Source organism: Pygoscelis adeliae, unplaced genomic scaffold (assembly GCF_000699105.1).
Source record: "Pygoscelis adeliae isolate BGI_AS28 unplaced genomic scaffold, ASM69910v1 Scaffold127, whole genome shotgun sequence".
Taxonomy (NCBI): domain Eukaryota; kingdom Metazoa; phylum Chordata; class Aves; order Sphenisciformes; family Spheniscidae; genus Pygoscelis; species Pygoscelis adeliae.
The window spans coordinates 321,924-343,342 of record NW_008825208.1 but is presented as its reverse complement, the minus strand read 5'-3'; the positions used below and the strand labels follow the sequence as shown (position 1 = coordinate 343,342).

General features: G+C 40.9%; 1 protein-coding gene across 1 annotated transcript in view; it reads right to left on the bottom strand.

Moving 5' to 3' along the window:
• MTAP (methylthioadenosine phosphorylase) overlaps nucleotides 1-21,419 on the bottom strand; it is a 154,357-nt gene that overhangs the window by 11,573 nt on the left and 121,365 nt on the right. The window contains exons 2-4 of the mRNA XM_009328977.1: nucleotides 17,114-17,200; nucleotides 9,052-9,110; nucleotides 6,488-6,655 (exon numbers count right to left, since the gene is read on the bottom strand). Coding sequence (XP_009327252.1) covers nucleotides 6,488-6,655; nucleotides 9,052-9,110; nucleotides 17,114-17,200 — 314 coding nt within the window. The remainder of the gene's footprint in view (nucleotides 1-6,487; nucleotides 6,656-9,051; nucleotides 9,111-17,113; nucleotides 17,201-21,419) is intronic.

The following is a 21,419-nucleotide window of genomic DNA, read 5'->3' as shown; positions in this document are numbered from 1 at the left end:
TGGGAATTTATAGGAACAGCTTCCTAAACAAGAGAGGTGTGAGTTCAACCAGAAAAACCCAGGAACAAGATGTCTTCATATTATCAGAAAGATTACACACATGCATTGGCAGCTTGCAAGTAGAAGAATCCTTTTTCTCCCTTCTTTCAATTGAGAAACTGTTTCCTTGCATGGAAATGGTCAAACATGCTCTAGAAATTAGTATCCAGCATTCCATTTTGACAACTACTGGAACTGTTACCTGCTATCACTTTACCTTCAAATGCACTGCCTCAAGCTAATTCAGCCAACTGGATGGCGAAAACCCTCTGGAACAAAATTATTTGAGACATTCCCTTCTTCACCGCAGTGTGTCACATATTTTACTTTATAGGATAAAAGTAAGGCAACAGCCAAATTCAATCCACAGTTAAAATATAAAATCTCTGCTGGTAATACTGCTCGCAACAGTTCCCCACCCAAGTCGCCAGCAAATATTTAAAATACAGTTTTAAATACAAGTTACATGTTAGAGTAGATTTGAAAAAAGAATAACCGACAGGGTAGCCTTAAGGATGAGATTACAAAATAGGAAAAGAGCTCAGCAAATTAAGAACATTTGCAAAATGGGATACAGCTGTTAAAACCGGTTGAAACGCTAATATTAATTTTTCCTTTATGGGATATTGAAGAGTTGCAAATAGAACGTATCTGATTTTACACACTTTTTTTCAGTGTCTGCTAATGAATTATTTAGCATTGGAGGAAATGGGAAAAGTCATAATCCATTTCCTGCATTATAGTATTTCAGATGTTGTTAGTCAGGCCCTTTCACTCAGAAAAGCCCTGAGGAAAGATCACATATGTATAAATATTAATCTCTGACTTTCAGATACCCTGTGTTCTTTGGAGAGAACAGCCACATCACTACATGGTCTAATAAAGAAATCCCGCTATATTTAGCACCATACATACAAACTGCATGGGAATAAGTAATAACAGCAAGACCTATGACTGCTCTGAGCAATGGACCACATGTGTTTGCACTCAGAGTGCAACAATTTCTCTTCTGCGTGGAAGGCTGCAACTCTGCAAAGGCCACGGCTATTCGATATGGGGCCAGCTGATGTGTCTGTACAATGCTAGGTTTAGGGTGAGAACAAAGGCAGATTTGAACCAATCTCTGATTCTTGCTATCTACGAAGAAATGGCTGGCACAGAGGAATGCCTTTTAGCCTCTCCTCCTTTCTGTAGCCCTGCTACGCAAGTCAGGAGTTGGCCATCCTGATCTGTCCCACTCACCTGCCTGCAAGGTACAAGGCAGCAGCACATAATTTTCACTGCTGCAATACTGTTCCTCTGTATCTCTTGCAGAGAGAATGAAGGTTACAGAATCACAGATGCTTTCCTTGCCTTACTCTCACGAAGACCAAGAGCTAGAGAGCAAACAACAGTATCTGCCTAAGACTCCTGTCATTACAGGAGTTTCAAGACCTTCCCCACCTACCCTGAATGACTCCTTATGGAGCCAGCAGAAAACAAGAAATAAGGAACTCAACAGCCACCCTTCAAAGACAATCTGCTCCTCAGATCTCACAGTTTTAAATGTGGAAAAGTCTGCATGCCCTCCATCAGAAGGAGAGCCTGCTTAACAACAGAGCACAACTGAATGTTACACAATTGCCTGATTGTTTACATTAAAACAGGAAGAAGTCACCAAGTGCCTGCCTAGAAACTAGCCACACTATTTGTAGTAGAAGCGCACAATCCAGATGGATCAAGGATAGTATAAAGGGAAAGTACAGAAATGCCCCCAGTGGAGGAGATCAGAAGCAGCACCTGAAAGCATTGGACTGATAACTACAAACAAGCAGCTAAGAACTGGGGCTGCATAGCTCCTGCTGGCCATCTGACCTCTGTAGGGCTCTACGGAGAACCCCCACCAGACCCTCATGCTGCCTCTGTGCCAAACAGTGGATGGCGGTACAGGAGAAAAGGGAATTCCTTCCCTGGGAAAGGGACATGTATGTTTTTACGCATAGCCACTTGCATATCAAGCAAGGAGACAGTGGTACTCATAGTGCAAGCAAACCCTTGCACTGTTGCATAGTTTTGCTGTGCCTGCCTTGCCCTTACTGCTTTTTCAAATTCAAAGCTGCGTGTACTGCAGTTTTGAAGGTGTGCCCAGAGTTTGCATTCCCCACCCTGCAGCAACAGCCACACTTTTCATCAGATAGGAAGGTGGCTTTTGATCCTTCATTTTGATTTTATCACAGTAACACAAGATTTTCTGGCAATGCTGACTATGACTGATGCTAGGAAGAAAAATCCAACTCAAATAAGTGAAAAAACCAATCATTTCCACCTGTGACAAACAGTCCTCTACCACTTGCATCATCACCTTCCCCTTTCTTCCGGTAGTGTTGAATTATCAACAAGCTATTAGTAATTAAAGAACAAAATGAAAATTCACACTGGCATCTGCTGTATAAAAAGCAGTCTCAGCATGCTCTGCCTCTTCAGGGACACTGGAAGAAAATTCTCCCATGGAAAATTTTATGGAGTGTAACAATACTGTAATAATTGTAGTGGTGTATGTGACACAAAGATTTCAAACAATAAAGTTGGCAGCTGTTACAGGATTTCTTTTATGAAGCTATTTTCTGCATCTTCCCAACTGAGCTGAGTCATCTAAGTAAGTAGTTACCTTCTTACTCTTCTTTTCCTAGCAAACCAAAGAGAAAATATTAGAAAGCCCCTAATCCGTCTGATCCAGCCAGGTGACTAACAGCGCTGTAATAAACTAACAGGAGCCAAAGGCATAAAAAAATTCTTCCAGAATTTTTTTTAGTCACTTGTTTCAAAGAAGAGAACAACTGTTGTAGCCCATCATAGTACCTGCAGTTACTTTTGGATTTGGAATTAAGAAGAACACCATGTAAATATTTTGGTACTTATTTAACAAAATCTATCTTTTATTGTTTAAACACACACATTCATAGGTAAGCATGAAGAAAGCAGAGACTCTATATACGAATCAAACACTTGCTAGGAGTGCTAATGATCTGCAGAATTAAGCTCTCAAAAGTTTGGAAATGCTATACAGTTCTAATTACACCTATTCAGTGTTCCTCACTGTAAGTCAAACCTGTGCCCTAAACTAGGCAGAAGTCCTACACAGCTCCATACATGGAGATCCTGTCATTAATGCCACAGTGTGAATGCCCAAGGGGAGCAAATTACAACTGCTGCCTACAGCTTTCTGCTCAGTTCTAGCTTTTCTCCCATACCCATTCCTATTCCTTCTTCTTGCTTCACACCTGAAAGGAGAATCATGATGTGCTCCCTACTGAGAACTAGAGCCCAGATACCAAAAGGTACCTGGACACCTAGAAGGCACTAATTTTAATGGCAGCTTGAGTAAATCCTTCCCATCTAGATCCAAGCTTCTTTCCTGTGTAGTGCCTGGCATGGGTTAATCACTACATAGAAGCCAGGGTACCTTTCAACAAAAATAACCAACTGTTTTTGCAGCTTTAACCAGTACCTTCTTTCCAAGACTGCTGACATTGTTTGCAGGACCCTGATCTTTCATTAGAATGTATTTCAGAAAAATTTCATCTTTTCAGACTTTGGTGGACAATGAATCTCTTTTGTCCCATGAAAGTATCTTCCTGTCAGCAGCATTGTTTTCGTAATGATTTACAATATATAATGCAATCACTCTTACAGATGATACACCCCTGAGAAAGGCAAAAATGCAGCCCTTACCTCCAAAGAACCAGCTGTCTAACACCCACTGGCAAAGACCATCAGGGAAAAAGAGTTATCACAGAAATCAAACTGTCAAATGAAACAGACTATTATGACTTGTCAGTTTTCTGAATTAAAGGGCAAGATAGTAATGATTTTAAAATTCATATTAGATATTGTTTTCCACCCTGAAACATTCTCATGTGCTTTTCTGAGAAGCTTCTTGGTTTCCTGAAGCCATGAAGAAAGTCCCCACAAGTTCCCATTCTTCTACATCGAAATGAAAACTAACTTGCCCAAATGAAACACTGCTCATATCTGGGCTATGCCATTACTACTGGTGACCATCTGAATAAACTCTAAATGAAGACGCAGATCAGAGAATCACAGAATGGTTGAGCTTAGAAGGGACCTCTGGAGGTCATCTGGTCCAAGCCCCTGCTCAAGCAGGGCCACCTAGAACTGGTTGCCCAGGACCACGTCCAGGTGGCTTTTGAATATCTCCAAGCAGGAAGACTCCACCACTTCTCAGGGCACCCTGTGCCAATGTTTGGTCACCCTCACAGTGAAAAAGTGTTCCCTAATGTTCAGAGGGAACCTCCTGTGTTTCAGTTTGTACCCATTGCCTCTAAGCCTGTCACTGGGCACCACTGGAAAGAGCCTGGCTCCATCCTCCTTGCACCCTCCCTTCAGGTATTTATATACATTGATGAGATCCCCCCTTGAGTCTTCTCTTCTCCAAGTGAAACAGTCCTAGATCTCTCAGCCTTTCCTCACAGGAGAGATGCTCCAGTCCCTTCAGCATCTTCGTGGCCCCTGGCTGGACTCTCTTCTGTATGTCCACGTCCCTCTTTGCATTGGGGAGCCCAGCACTGGACACAGTATTCCAGGTGTGGCCTCACCAGTGCTGAGTAGAGGGGAAGAAGGATGACCTCCCTCAACCTCCTGGCAACATCCCTACTAATATAGCCCAAGATACTATTTGCCTTCTTTGCTGCAATGTAAATCATCCCTGTCCTTTCACTCATCTTCACATCAGATACATATACTGATTTCTTCTATAACCTATTTTTTTCCTTCTTCTTGAAAGGGACATGTTCTTAAAACCCAAACCTAACCAAGTTGATTATTTCCTTTCCAGCTCAGAAGTTATGATGCAGACTGGCAAGTGCTGGGAAGTTTAAAGTTGTGGGAGGAGATTAGCTAGCTTCAAAATGAATTGTTAATTTTGATAATGACATTTTAGATGAAGGATGGTCTCAGATTTCATATCTGGGTTCATTTCCTGGCTCTGTTAATGTCTTTCTGCCTGACCTCTGCAAGAGTTAGTTTCTCCATACTTCCACCCCTCATCCATAGCACATGATAACTCTGCAATTATTCCAGCTGTTTCTTGTTTAAAACTGCAGGCTCTCTGGGCCAGAGGATACTTCTTACCATGCATGCAATTCACAGCTTAGCACAGTTAGGCTCCCCTCACCTACCTAGGAGTCTGCTAGATGATAATGCTGTCAAAATAACTGGTGCTTTACTTGCAGTCATCCAAACCATGTACCCAAGTATGTTTAATATCTTTCCTACATAAATCAGTATCAATACTAAAATTACTCATTTCCAAGTACTGTTGGCAGAATAAGGATGATTACAATTTAATCTGTATAAACAAAGTGATCAGCCTAAATACTTTTAGACTTGAAAAAAAGAAAAAAAAAAAGACCACTGTCAACAATACAGCTGCTTTCCACCCATAAATCAACTCTAGTATAACAGGAAGCAGTTTATATGGGGCTTGCTCCTGCAGGGTACTTAGTAATTTAGATATACCGTACTTAAAACATACTCTCTTACAAGAAAAAGCATTTCAGTTACACACACAAAAAAATGTCAGTAAGTCAAAACTTGAATAGCACTGCACTGCAGAGAACAAACCAAGGTATACATGATCAGTTGGAAATGAAATATTGCCAGCAGCCTCACAAAAGCACAAAGAAGCTGCATAAACTATTCCAAACACTTAGAATTGGGTGGAATACCATTAAGACTTCCAGATACAGTACACCTATAAGTGTAGGTGTACCTATTAAAATGTGCAACTATATTTTTGAAATATTTGGTGTAGTTGGTGATCTTTAAATGTAGCTTCCCCATTTGCTTGAATTTTTCTAAGCATCAGATAATCAAGAAGGGGAGGACTGACTGGAGTACACAGACTTTGGAAAAATTTTACTTCCTTATGATTCTTAGCAAATCAAAAATGTTAGCATCTCTCCTTGTTTTAAAACAACCTCCTCTATTTTCCTACTGTGTTGCATTTGATCTCTCTTCTGTAGAGCCTCATTATTACTGCATATATATTCCTACCTGGCTCCTTCTATGCTTTCTTTCACCTCTCCATCTCATTTCAGATTCTTCTTAAAACTTAGAACAACCTGTGCTCTTATCTATGTTCCTTTCCCACATCTCAGAACAGGAGATCTCTTATCTTCAGAAGACTCTTCCCAAGGAGCTATACTTCAGTTCAATTGAGGCCATTCTTCAAAGCCTGGTATTTCTTCTGTGTCTGTTAGAGCAGAACTTCTTGTAATTTCATTCCTGTTTCCTATCACGACTTCTTGTATGAATCTCACTTTTTGCCATAAGAACTGAGGCTATCACCTCATTCCACAAAAACTTTAACATTAACATGTTATTACATGGTTTAACCCCACTTGACCCCTTCTTTCTCCCCCCCAAAACTAAGAACACAATTACTCACCTGTCAATGAACTGGTCAATTATGACAAGATCACCAGGTTGTATTTCCTCTCGTAATGAACCACAGGCAGTAGTCACTAATACATGCGAACAATTTTCTTCTTTTAATGCCCAGATATTGGCACGGTAATTGACATTCGATGGCATAATTGTATGATGCCTTCCATGTCTGCAAAGATACATGTTGCAAGAGAGTAAAATAAATCAGACTGAAATTTCCTTCCTTCTCCCAGATAAAGAGAATTCCAGGAAATGTAATTTCGCTAACAACATTGGAAGTGGAACTGATCATTTCAGCTACTTCCAGTGTAGCTTGTTTTCCTAACTGTATTAAGGTTCTCTCAGTATTTGATTTAACAAGTAGTGGTGTAGTTTTCTTTTTAAATGCAAAATTTTTAAGTTCAAGACTGTAATGAAAAGAATCTTGAAAATACAATCCAAATATACTTTAGCAGCTTCAGGAGTACAAAAAGCATTTTTCTCTGAATTTTGTAAGTCAGTTCCATAGATTCTGAAAACCCAGGTGTAGCAAATTAAATCTTCCATACACTACAACAATTTATATACAGATCTATATACACCTCTACAGATTTTCTGCTCAGAAGTGCTGTTTGTATTCTCCCATCTAGAAAAAAGCAGCACATCACAGGAAATTAAAAACAGAAAGAACACTCAGTTTTAATCTGTCACCTTCCCAAAGAAAACAGTAGAATCAACACATTTTTCTCTTTGCTTTTAAAATGATCTGACAGCTTTCATAAATTAGAAGAATGACTTCACACTGTTGCAGTATGTTTTTTCACCAAGACAGGAAATACTTAGTCTTATAAGCACGAGCTTTCATGTTATGTCTGTCATTGCTACAGAGCTGCATCACTCACATAATGATTAAATGCATTTGAAAATTATTTTCAACCATGTAAGAGGAAAGGAGGAACTTAATTTCCCAATTGATTCTTTCACAGAGACCAAAAGGTCTTAAGAACTCAATCAACTGGGAACTGGGAGCTGCACACAACATGACCAAGCACTGTCAGGCAGGATTGCCATGTTGTCATTAGCATTTCTGACAAGCTACTAGGCATGTAGGTTTATTGTTTAATGTTGCTGTTGTTGTCATAATCTTCTTCTAGAATATACATGCCCTTTTTTTTTTCAATCTGGCAATCATGAGCAAGTCTGTTTATTTTTCCCAAAACACAAAGTGAAGTTGCAGGCACATCAGCCCCAAAAGTAAACTCACGGGGTCATATGTAAATGGTCATAAATCCCAGTGAGGATGTAAACCACAGCCGAGTTGTTCAGCCATCTGTAGCCCAAGGCCTACTTTGATACAGCACAGCTATGAGACCTTGGATTAGCATTTCTTTTGAGAAAATGAGAATAATGTTGTCCAGGTGTAACAAAATACATGAGCAAAGTCCATGCAAGATAAGAAAAGTAAAACCACAGACAGAAGTGTAGTTTCAGAGATGGTAACAGTCAGCAGCTTAACGGAAAAATACTGGCACGAAAAGAATTGGGGCCCTGAGTGCACCACTGAGTCGTAATTGCCCTGGCCAGCCTCACCCCGGGCCTCCGCCCAAACACCCGGTGCCCATGAGCCTAGATGCTCCCGCCTCCAAGCTCAGGCCCCAGCCTTCACTCCTGGCCTGAGCTATGTCACAGGTGTGCCTGTCCCCAGCCCTGTCTCCTGGATGGCCTTCAGACCTATGCTGTAGTTTGTCTCCAGACCTGTTTTCTGGATGGACTTTGGACACACTCTGCAGCCTTGTCTCCAACCCTGTGCCTGGCCCCATCTCCTACTGCTCCTGCCCGCACTCCCTGGATGGATACTGGACTTGATTCATCACCTTGACTTGTCTGGGACTGCTGATGGACCCTGTTATCAGCACCTGGCTCTGCCCATGTTGTTCAGATGCTGAGAAGTGTTAGTATTCTTATGTTTAATCTAGTAGCACATTGGTCCTAGATATCCACTGTTACATCAGTGTGACGTTTCCACGCACTCATCTGTAGAGCCTGCTTCCAGAGTCTCTTCTGAGTACCGTAAGAGATGTCTGAATAAAAATGACCCAGGGAAGAAGAACTGCATGGGATGCAGCCTCCTAAGCAATAAAGGTAACAGCCAAAGGACTCAATAATCAAAGGGAATGATTTGGAAGAGTCTGCAGTGGTACCAGAGATACAGTTCATCTGGAAACAGGCCATTTCCCAGTTGCAGAAAGGAAATCTGCAAACACAGGGAGCAGACAGATTACTGAGGTTATCAGGCACCACCTACCTACCCCCAGAGCAGGCAACCTTGCAGGTTGCCGTTCTTACTAGGGCAGCACCCCCCACTGGATTTCTCTTTCCTAACCTATACGGTATTTTTAATATTCTCAGTCCCTGCAGCATCATATTCATTCAGGTAAAAAAACAGACTTCTGCTGAACTTTGCTACCAACCACACAGAGCAAGATGAAGTCAGAGTAAAAATTCAGTTCACGTAATGTAAAAAGAAAAAACTTTTGAGAAAACTTGAAAACACATGATATAAAACCCCTTAAAATGCTCATTTACCTTGCCAACAGCACGCAATCCACATTTTTTATCTTTCCCAATATCAAAGCATCTGATGGCTGCAAAACAAGCAAGTAAGAATGAGTTACAGCCTGACAATCATGTTGGAAACCTTAACCGCTACTTAAAAATAAGCAGGATAGTTATGAAAGGAGATACTAGTTACCACTGTAGTCTCACATTTTCTTCAGCTCAGAATAAGCCTGTAATTTGATATGGCAGATTAGTAAAACAGTCTGGAACAGGAAGATCAAACTTGACACCAGAAGGATTATGACAACTTTTCTGTGTTCATACTAACATTAATATTGCAAGTCCTTACTTTAGGGTTTGAAACAGTAATAATTTAAAATACTTTGAAACAGTATTTCAAACAGTGCTACACAAACATGAAAAAAGCAGCATGTACATGTTGCCTTTAAATTGGTTAGCATATCTCACTCTCTGCTGTAAAGTTTGGTTGCTTTTTGCTAAACAGGTGCCATTCCCTACTAAAAGCCCCCTGTCAACAGTAATCACATTTAATCTGTCCCTTTCCGTAACACTCCCCATTCTCTTCTCTGCCCCCGTTCTACCATGGCCCCCTACCTCACACTCACGTTCTAGACTCCTCCAACCCACCCTTCATGCCCCCTTTCTGATAAAATCCCTCTTTCCTGCTGCTGGGAGTCCCAGTTTTGGGAAGTGAACTGTGATATGACAGAGAACTTCTGGTACACTAGTGGCAGAAGTAGTGTTGTATTTGGTCAGCCCAGGGACCAGGAGGACGCACACGCTCTCCTCTCACAGCTATACAAGAACAGGCATTCCTCCTGACCAACCAACCAGCCAGGAAGCTAGAGCATTGTGTTTTTAGCTGCCCAGCTGGGACATGTGCCCTGCCTTGGAGATGGCCATGTTGCCCACGCGAGGCAGCCCTCAACTCATCAACCGCCACTAAGACAAATTAACTGCTCTGTGGGCTGTGTTCTGCTCCTGGGCTATATTCATCAGGGAGCTGAAATACACAATGCTTCTAGCTTCCCTTTTTGTTAAAAAATGTAAGGCCTTTGTTTAATTAGATGCTAAACTGCATTTGTGCTCAACAGCGGTGCAGTTGGATGTGCTGCTTCTCCTGCCCAGTTCAGAACTGCATGCATTTCACTCTTTTTATCGCAGTGGGGAAGAAACTGTAAATAAGCTGGAAGCCGCTCTGTGGCAATCTCCTTCCATGCCCTGGGATTTAAAGCTGAAATAGCTATTAACAAAATAATTTATTTACTAATCACAAGTTTGAAGTGTCTGGAAGGACTCACATATTTGCATTTAGAAATGTTCTGTTGCCTGCTACTTCATGTAATTTTATTTGTATTTTAGTGCTAGCTGTATGATTTCAATTATAATTTAGTTTTACAGCTATTAGTTCTATTACATACATGAAAAGTTGCAGAGATCTGGAATAAAGTAAGGAATAAAGTAATATGTGAGTCCCACATAGCTGCATTTTAGAGATACTAATTTCTGATAAAACCACCACTTTCTACTCCCTATTGCACAGCTCTTTTTGGCCATTTTTAATATGAAATCTCTTCAAAGCACCATAATTTAGTCAATCACCTAGGTTTAAATTCTGCCAGACACAGATTTACCACTTTTTTTTTTAATGAAGGGAATGTTCCAAAATATTTATTTTTAGAACTGTACTGTATTCTGCCTTCTTTTTAAAAGTCCTCATTTAATATTAACTTATTGATATTTAAATGTTTAATCTATTTACCTTACTTTACACACACTCTTCTGAACCAGACATGGCTTTAAAAGTGAAATTTCACACAGAGCGAAAACCTCTCTGTCTAGCTGCCAAGGCATTTTGATGTTGCAACATTCCACAACAATGACAGGTCACAGTAATTAGCATTTGGGGTTTTTTTGGGGGGTTTGTTCTGTTTTGTTTTGAGAGCACACATTTGCTGTGTGAAGTAATAAACACGCGCCTTAGCTCACAGCAGGATACAAGAATACTCTTAAAACCTAAAGAGGACTTCGGCCAAAATTCCTTGCCTCTTGTCAAAATGAAAAGTAACGATCAGTAAGTTGAAGACTGGACCCTTTGCTTTACAAGTGACAGATTCAAGTTTATTGCAAGCAATAGATTAAAGTTTATATCAATTTCCAAAATATTTGGGGTGGAAAGGTGCAATGTAACTGCTATTTGATATTCATCCCCACCACAGAACTCCACTGAATTTTGGCATACACTGCTGACGCAGCAAGAATGCAACAGCTTTGAAATCCAACAGGCTTCAAAATCTAGTTGCAGCAGCCAGGGTTTCCTTCTCTATCTGCTGCCATCCTAGTCACAAGGCTTCAGGGTGGCCGTGTAACAGGACCAGTTGTCATCTTTATACAGCTTTCCACAGAACACATTCAGGGCATCTTCCAGGTGACTGTCTGAATACCAGTCCTGCACATGACTGCCAGAAACATGGTAGAAAAAAAGAAAGATTTGGAATAAAAAATGTGCTGATAAATGATGAACTGACAGTTTAAGAAAGTAATTTGCAGATACTGCATCATGGGTCATTAAAAGAGAGGAAACAAGGATAAATCCTTGTGTGTAAATTTACAAGGAAGTGAAACATACAGAAATTTCAAACTGTGTGTTAACCACTTAACAGAGCTAGTGTATGCTTCCGTTCTGCCCTCTTTCTCCCACAAGTTGTTTCCAGTGCTGTACTTCTCTACCACTATCTCAGCTGTAGTCGGGAGCTTTGAAATGCTGATAAAATAATAAAAACTTCCAATGGAACAATCTGAATTTAAAGCTGTAATACAGTATTTTTAAAGCAGGATTGAAAGGCCCAATAAAAAGTTCTCAAACATTAATAATTCATACATGTGTTTAACTACTTCCCCCTTCCACAAAATCCAAGTCACATATATATTACTCAGTGTTGCAAAACAGAAAAGGAAGCAAAGAACCCTGGGCTTTGCAATTTAAGTTAACCTTAAATTATGACAGTTAACAAGCAATTGAAATAAATCCCCTTTGTCTGCAACATAAATATGCATGAAGTATTGTTCATGTGCTGCTTACAGAATTAATTTTTTCCTTCATCTCACCTCAAAAGCAAGCTGGAACAGAAAACAGAACGAACAGGCCAAATAAAAATCTGAGGAAAACTTGAGATGGAAAAGTATCTCATTGGTTCCCCAAGCCTTCATTTAACCTGTGATCTAGTTTAGGAACCAAACGGTGTACATTGCTTTGGGGAGGCAGAAGAAAAGCTTAAGTGTTATGTCACATGGTCTGATTTTCCTGATGCAAGCAATCAAAGCTCATTTGCAAGGTGGAAATGAGCTTTGATTTCAGATACACCTATGACCAAAAAAAGAAGGGGGCACCTAAAATAATTTTCTAGAACAGGAAGATATTTTGCCCACTTGGGGAAATGTGATTCAGTATCAAGTTCTGTCATTCAGAAAGCAAAACAATCTAACTGAAAGTATATTTTGAACAAAGTTTTATCAGTAGCTTCAAAATTCAATGATGAAGACAAATGCTGTGGAAAGCAATTTTCTTATCCTGTAAGAGAACAATATTTTCCATATCTGGACATGGAATGCCAAAAGATTTTACGGTATTTTGCAGAGAATACTGTATTGGGTTTGTGTGGCAAGGTTTTGGCAGCGGGGGTGGCTACAGGGGTGGCTTCTGTGAGAAGCTGCTAGAAGCTTCCCCACCATGTCTGACAGCCAGCTCCAAGATGGACCTGCTGCTGGCCAAGGTTGAGCCCATCAGCGACAGTGGTAGCGCCTCTGGGATAACATATTTAAGAAGGGGGAAAAAACCCCAAAACAGCACAATTGCAGCCAGAGAGAGGAGTGAGAATATGCGAGAGAAACAACTCTGCAGACACCAGTGAAGAAGGAGGGGGAGAAGGTGTTCCAGGAGCAGAGATTCCCCTGCAGCCCATGGTGAAAACCATGGTGAGGCAGGCTGTCCCCCTGTAGCCCATGGAGGTCCACTGTGGAGCAGATATCCACCTGAAGCCCGTGGAGAACCCCACGCCAGAGCAGGTGGATGCACCTGAAGAAGGCTGTGACCCTGTGGGAAGCCCACACTGGAGCAGGCTCCTGGCAGGACCTGTGGACCCGTGGAGAGAGGAGCCCATGCTGGAGCAGGTTTGCTGGCAGGACTTGTGACCCCATGGGGGACCCATGCTGGAGCAGTCTGTTCCTGAAGGACTGCACCCCGTAGAAGGGACCCACGCTGGAGCAGTTCATAAAGAACTGCAGGCTGTGGGAAGGAGCCACATTGGAGAAGTTCATGGAGCACTGTCTCCCATGGGAGGGACCCCACGCTGGAGCAGGGGAAGAGTGTGAGGAGTCCTCCCCCTGAGGAGGAAGGAGCGGCAGAGACAACGTGTGATGAACTGACCACAACCCCCATTCCCCGTCCCCCTGTGCTGCTCAGGGGGAAGAGGTAGAGAAAATCGGGAGTGAAGTTGAGCCCAGAAAGAAGGGAGGGGTTGGGGGAAGGTGTTTTTAAGATTTGGTTTTATTTCTCATTACCCTACTCTGATTTGATTGGTAATAAATTAAACTAATTTCCCCAGGTCGAGTCTGTTTTGCCCGTGACGGTAATTGGTGAGTTATCACTCCCCGTCCTTATTTTGACCCATGAGCCTTTCGTTCTATTTTCTCTCCCCGGTCCAGCTGAGGAGGGGAAGTGATAGAGCAGCTTGGTGGGCACCTGGCATCCAGCCAGGGTCAACCCACCACAAATACCAAATTTTTGATGCAATAAAAATGGTGGAAATGGACAAGGGAAAAAAGAAGGCTGGAGTATTAACAGCTGTAAGCATATTTATTTTTTAAAAAACTAATGTACTGCATTTTCACTAGTATTACTGACATAACTTGAAAGATCATGGGAGGACCAATGCTGATATAGAAAATTGCAAAAATTCTCATACTAGTTTCCTTTGAACTTCTCCATATTACACCTGAAAAAAAAAAATCCTCACATTTCCCAATGATATAAGTTTATTTATTAAATGATTCTTATGATTTGAGAAGGCCGAAGCAGAAGACAATTCAAGGACTCTATATGAAAAAAATGTAAGCTATTATTCTGCTTCTAAAAGTAAAGAAACAGCATTAAAAACATCTATTTTGCTGTTGTCAAATGTCAAAGGTGCCACGGAACACCACCACCAGGAAGGTTTTCAGTTAAAAAACTTTTGGCTATGTCCTTCCCAAGAAACTTAAGACTTAAAAACCAACATGTAAGGAACGTAGAATTGTACACTTTGCATTTTTACAGTATAGAATGAAATGGAGATATACTTCTTAAACTATGTCTTGCATTTTCCTTTTGGCATTCAGATATTAATTTTCATTCTTCCTGCTTTTGCTTGAACTAAATAGGCTGGATGTTGCATCTCTGATTCTCCCAGCACTTAAAAGACCACATAGTTCTGAACAGTTTATTTAGATTAAGCCCTTCACCTCTTAAAATTTCAGGCAGATTCTCCTCCACTGATGTCACAGCTCTAAGAAAAAGCATCTTTTTGGCAGAAAAATCCCAATTTGGTTTTATTTCAGTAACAATCAAGACACACCTTTAGAAAAAAATACTAACATAAACCACAAGCTTCTAAATTTTTCCAAGCACATGTAAAAAAAAAAAAGTTTCTCTTTGCCCTTTTGCATTCAGCAATAGCTGTTTCTCTCATCTCTGTTGTTCTAAAATGAGAGAGGCAGGCTGCATAACACCTCCTTCCTGAACACTAAAAAGTCTCAGCAGAAAAATAAGCAAACATTGATCCACCTAATGATACCAGTTAAATTTGTAAGGTTTGTTTCTGCTTCAGCTGAAGCAGAACTTGACCGACTCAATGCACTTTATGCCACTGTATCTTGTGGTCTAAGCCCTGCACATCTTACACTAAGGCTGATCCACCAGTTGGTCCATGAGGATGAAAACTGCATTCAAACACTGAAGTTAATGCGATTCTATGCAGGAGTGAATCTGCATGAAACAACCATCAGACCAATGGCCTGAGTTCTTAGGAGTTCAGATCCACAGGCAGAGATAAGAGGGACAGGCCAGCAGGGGTAAGGACGAAACCTCGCCGTTTGGCTGTGCTCCCTTTCATAGAGACAGAAGCCCCACGAAGCTGCAGTTTTCCATCCAGGTCAGCTTAACAGTCCCAGTTCAGCTCACCACAGTATCTAGAATCCACATTGGGTTCCTACCATGACATCTCAGCTACACTCCCCCAAACCTCCCCCATACACAGAGACAGAATATTCACAAGCTTTTTCTTTAAATTCAGCCCATGCTAAATGCATACACAAGCTCAGACACAGCCAGTCCATTGATCAAGGTTTCTCACAAACCACAACAGGCAACCAAGATTTATTTTCCCCTAATCATGTTGCATTCTGTGAAGAACACAGAAAAAAGACAGTAGCTAAGCTGCTTCCTAAATTAAATTAAAAAAGCCTTCCGTACTGACCAAAGGTGCAGGACTGAAGAAGCTTTTTCCGCTCCCTTGTGCAGGAGCCATCCTGCAGGTATTCCTACTCTTCTCAGTAATACTAAACCCTGCCATAGGCCACTAACCGCACTGCAGAATTTCGACCGCCCAAATCCTGTTGGATTGTTTTGCCACAGAACAGCCCTCCAAATGCTGTGCTGCCACTGTGCCCTTAACTCTGATCTGAACAGACCCCTGTGAGGGAGAAGAATGTTTCATCCGTCCTGGATATGAAGGCTTCAGTTAATATCTGCTACAAGCATAGTGCTATTTTTGCTTTGTAAGCAAAAGACACAGCCATGCTGTGACCATCCATGGCTCTCAAAAAATAGGGAATACAATGGCAGCTGGTTTGGTTTAGCCAGTGGATTCTACTTCAGACCAACACTGGCTACCGTTTGGAGAGCCGGCTACATAAAATGGAGGAGGCAAGTTCCCTTCATTCTCTTGCAGTTTGTTAACAGATTTTGAAGAATAGTGGAAAAGTCAAATGTGTTTTTCTGATTATGTTTTCTCCTCCCTTAATCTTTTTCTCCTTCCCCTTCTTGAATGGTGTGCACAACAACTCCGCTTGCTCTTTACACTCTTACTTCCACCCTTAAGCCATTCTGAAGGGAGGCACGGATTCAGATTTTCAATCATACACCACAGTGCTGAGCTTTCTGGCAAGCTTCTGCCCATAAAATGGCTCTTGTTACCACATGCCAGATATTTTATTGGCAGATTTCGCAAGACATAATTCTGATAGCAACTATAAAGCACCCAGACTCCCTTGATCTTATGACATTACAGAATATCTGAGATCCAGTTCTTCCATGAACTTTCTGTGCCAACTCCAACCTCTCTCCTCCTTGATTTCCTGCCTATAAAACTCCTTCTCATCCTTTGTCTTGCCTGTTCCTACTATAAATGCTTTGGGGCAGGAATTGTCCTTCACAATGCACTCGGCACTGTGTATAGAGCAACACCCCTAGCCTCTACTCCCTTTTACTGAGGAAAAGGGCTGAAGCAATGTGAAGGAGAGTTGGTCAAGAATACCTGTGCCACAAAAACAGTTTCAGAGCTTCATTTTTAAATCAGTTTCAAATTATGTGGTTATAAGCATGATTGTAAGGAGAACATTGGTATGCAAAGCATAATTCAGCGATTACAGGGAAAATGGTGGCCCATATGCCTCAAAGGACAGTCTTCTGCAATTCAGAAAGGTTCCTGGAGTGATCTGACATATACTACAGGTCACACAACAGCAGGAAATTGCAAGAGAGGGTTTATCCCTCTTCACTGCAAATTCAGGACTGAGTTTGTAAATTCATCCAATCTACAAATGAGAAGAGGTATAGTCTCCTTTGCACATCATCTTTGTAACACCTTGTTTCTAAAAACTAAGAATCACACAATACATAGCAAGTAAAAGGAAAGTCTTGTGACAGTACCCCCTTTATGCATTCATTTAACAGTCTGAAAATTCTTAAAGCATACAAACACCTTTAAAAACAGAAGAAGTCTCAGTAATAAGAAAAATACGTTATACAGACCTTGCCATAAGGAGTATCAACATATTTTTCTGTTCTTCCTTCTAAGATATCCGGATCATCCAGGCCAGTTCCACCAATAATTCCGATCTTACACAGAAAAGTACATATTAGGCTTCTTGAGATTACACTCCATTTAACAGCATGTCTGAAAAACTAACTAGGCAGCTACAAAATGTATTTTCTGCTTGAGACAGAGCTAGACTACAGATCAACAAAACATAATATACCCAGCACAGTTTCCCAGAAAAGAAATTTCAAATGACTGATTTTAAACAACTGTATTTAACTTGCCAATTTCTTATACTATGATTCTCGTCTTTAAAGATATCAAATTAAAAAAGCTACGGAAAATGCACAAATATGTGCCAATTCATCATTTATTCCCAATATAAAAAATGAAGGGTGTTATTTGGGAATGCCTCTAATGAGTGAGAAATACCTGTATAAAACATATTATAACAAAGGCTTCTTGTTTCCATGGGGAAAACCAGTTCACTACATAACCGCCATACTGAATACCAGGCCTTACTATATAGCATTATACAGACAAAATAATGAAGACTTTTTTCTTCCCCCCAAAAATTAGGTTTTTTTGTTCACCTGCCAAGGTCTAAGAACTTCCCCGTGTCTGTAAGTAGCCTCTGTACAGCTTCTGAAAAGGGGGACAGCTCAACACCATCTTCACAAGTGAAATAAAAAGAATCTGCTGCCAATTTCACCTGCTGTGAGCACTGCTGCATTTCTTCATGTATTTACAATTAGGTCGCCTCGTACCAAAGAAGGTATGCTCATTCAAATTTTGCCTGCAGCTGGGTCACTAACTGTCTCCTGTGTAGACACACTGGTGTCAGGTTTTATTCGACTCACAACCTTTCCCTAAGTAGACACTTAACAGACTCTTGCTCCTCCTACTTTTTTTTTTTATGAAGTCTTTTCAAGTACTTTTTTCCCAAATTTTTATGAAATTGACTAACAGTTTCAAAGGATAATGGAAAGGGAAAAGAGAGGGCAAAGCAAAGGGCCACTTAAATAAAATATATTTTATTCCCTTAGGAAATCAGGCTAAAAGTCCTATGTTGTGTTTTGATACAACTTGTAGTGAAGAAGCATGAAGTCACTCACAATTACCACCTAGCTGTCATGCTTTAATAATCACTGATTTCTTGTTCTTGCTCATTGCTTATCTGTTCTAGTTCTCTTGTAAAAAAGGGGAAAGAAAGAAAAGGTAATTTGAAACATATATTCTCATGGAGACTAAACTCACCTGTGATTTCATACTCCAGCTAAAGAAAAACACATCTGAACTTTCTTGTTTCTAGTTCATCATTGGAAAGTATCTTGGCTTTGCCTTTCTAGGGATAATTCCATTTTCAATCAAGTCAAGTTTTTTCTTGAGTTCAGAACATTTCTAGCTCTTTGGATGGAATGGGTACTGTCAGGCCCTTCACAACTTCAAGCTTAGTAATAGTATTTAAAAATAATGTCACCATTTATCACAGACAGAGAAAATGCTCATGTTTCTTTTTTCTCCAATGCAACCAGTTGTTGCAAAGTTTGTCTCACTTTTAAGCTGAAGAATTCACATCATGGCTGAGTTGCTTATCACGGAAAAAAAAACATTGGAACCATTCTGCCATGACTTACTACTGCACAGTTCCACCATTTTTCATTATTTTTAAAGACAGAAAATTTCGCAAGTAAAGAAAAATCAAGACTTCAATGTACAACACCCCCTTCCACAACATACACCTACTGCCTTACTCTAGCTTCTTCTTAACTTTCACATTCACAGGGACCTCATTTGTTCAACCGCTATACTAGTTGGCTCATCAAGCATTTTGTTTCAACAAGCAGACACCCTGTGGTCTTTGTTACACATAAAATATTTCTCTGAGAAAGCTTTCCACATCAGATGGTGTAAATGCTGATACACTGAAGTAGTTTTAACAGATCTCATATTTCCTTTTGCTACCCCCCTGTGGAGCACGAGGAGTAGTGCAAAGGAAAATACCAGTAAAAATCCACAAACTCCAACCCTGAATATACTCAAGCATTAGGGAAGACCTAGATGATTATTTGCAGTAGTATTGATGGGTCTGTTCTCATGTTGCTTATTTATCACAAATGTTCAGATTGTTAGATTGCTCATGAAAATCCTGAAAACTATATAAATGTTAGGATGAACAATTTTTTGCCTTAAGAATCATGGAAGAAGTGTGCAACAGGAGCAATCATAAAACTCAAAATCAACAAAAGACCATCTTTAACATTGTTCATGCACGACTTAACATTGAGAATATTCAAAAGGGAATGCTTATCTGCTGGAATTTTTACGTCTGGCAAAGTGAAAGTTGTTGGGACTGAGGAAAACAGTGCAATGCTGGAGATACCAGCTACAGCTACATGACATAAAAGTTATTTTAGAACTGCAATGCTTTAAGGTCCTTATGAACACACAGATCCAGCACTGTTAACAGGCTGTTCCTGTGCCAGAAAACAGCACACCTGATCTGTGGTAGCACAGAGCTCAGCCTGTTCATAGCAGCATAGGCCTGATGAGGTTGCTTTCAGATTTGCTCTTGGGCTCCCTACTCCTGCTGCTGCAGCAGCATCAATATGTGCTTGTGCTGCACAGCTCAGTTCCAGAGCAGGCTTTCACACCAACAGCCATGCTGTCAGAAATGGCAGCAGTGCAGCAAACTGGCAAAATATTCACAGGTCCCAGGGTGGAGAACTCACAGTATGGAAGAAGAGCTAGACTACCTTGAATTTGCTTTTGTCTTCTTACTCCCCGCAAAACACCTTAGAAGCAGTTTGGTCAACCTTCAAGCCACCTTAGGCAACACTGGCTAGAGAAACGTCGGGCTCACTGTAATTCACAGGAGAGCTACTACAGTTCTACTACAGGAAGTTAGGCCAGCAGAGATTTGTTGAAGCAGCTGCTTCTCCAACCATGTAATGCCAACTCAGAGCTGGCAGCACCAACCCAAAAATTAATTTAGCTCTCTGCAAAAGAATTATTTTTCCTCCAGTTTACATAATCTCCAGGAACATCAGCTGTATCTGGGGGCTGGAGACCCAAAAATCTGACTCTGTACCGAATTCTGCTTTACAGACTTTCTAGTGAATTATCAAAAGGAATGCAGCTGCTCTAGGCTCAGTGGGGACATACCCTGCCAAGGGAGCTGAGGTCTATTTCCACGCAGCAGCCCAGGCATTGAAGGCAAGGAATGGCAGAGAAGAGGTGACTCAGGGAGAAAAGTCTCACCTTTCCTCAAAAGGCAGAGACAGTCACATCTAGGAGTGACCTCAAGAATGGAGAGATGCAAGACTGCATGCTCCATTCCAGACTCTGCATCCTACAAAGGGACATGAAGGACATAACCTGTAAAAATTAATGGAGGCTGTAGCTAAGGTTATCTGGAATTAAATCTAAAGTAAAATGGATTTGCAGTGCAATGAAACAAACTGTTTTACTATGGCATAGTCCATCTCAAACATTGGGATGAAGAGCAACAAATGTGAAACCTAACAAAAAGTTATCACACCAGTAACTACAAAATCAAAAGCATTTCTCTGTGGGAGTCCAAATAATGATCACACTTAAGTGCATGCCTTTCTTCACCTGCTGTTTGGTGAAGTTCCTCAAATAGGTTCAAGCACATGACACAGAATTATCCGTGCAGTAACAGTCTACAGTTGTCCAGCTGAGGGTCTTAAACACTAGTACATGTTAAGCATTGTCACGATCAGCTATGAGTCTTTGTGACAACTAACAACCAATGCACACATCTGCATTACTCTCTTCTATTTTGGGTATAATGAGGGGAGGGTGAGCATGAAAAAGACTTTCACTTATAAGGAGATGAACAGCAAGCCGTGTACAATTTACAGTTAAGAGAATAAACCCATCTCTATAAAACAGAGACAGCTTATAACATTTCTATGCACCAAAACAACTAGGAGAGTTACTTCACCTCAGAAAACTGATTCATATTTTGGTCAAAACACAAACGCAGAGTTTCAGCCTAATTGGCCCGATCATCCCTGATGCAGGCCGTCACGTATTGGAGCCACTACTTAAACACACGGGACAGACAAGTTTTCGGTGAAACTTTTGTACCGGCTCACTTCTGCTACAGCCTCGGGATTTGTGCACCAACGACAGTTACAAACCCGCCCCGGTCCCTCACTGACAAATCCCACACACCGCAGCCGGGTCGGTAACCCCGAGAAGCAGAGGCCTCCGCCTTCCATTTAAAAAAAAATAAAAATAAATAAAAAAAAAAATTCGCCTCTTCCGGGC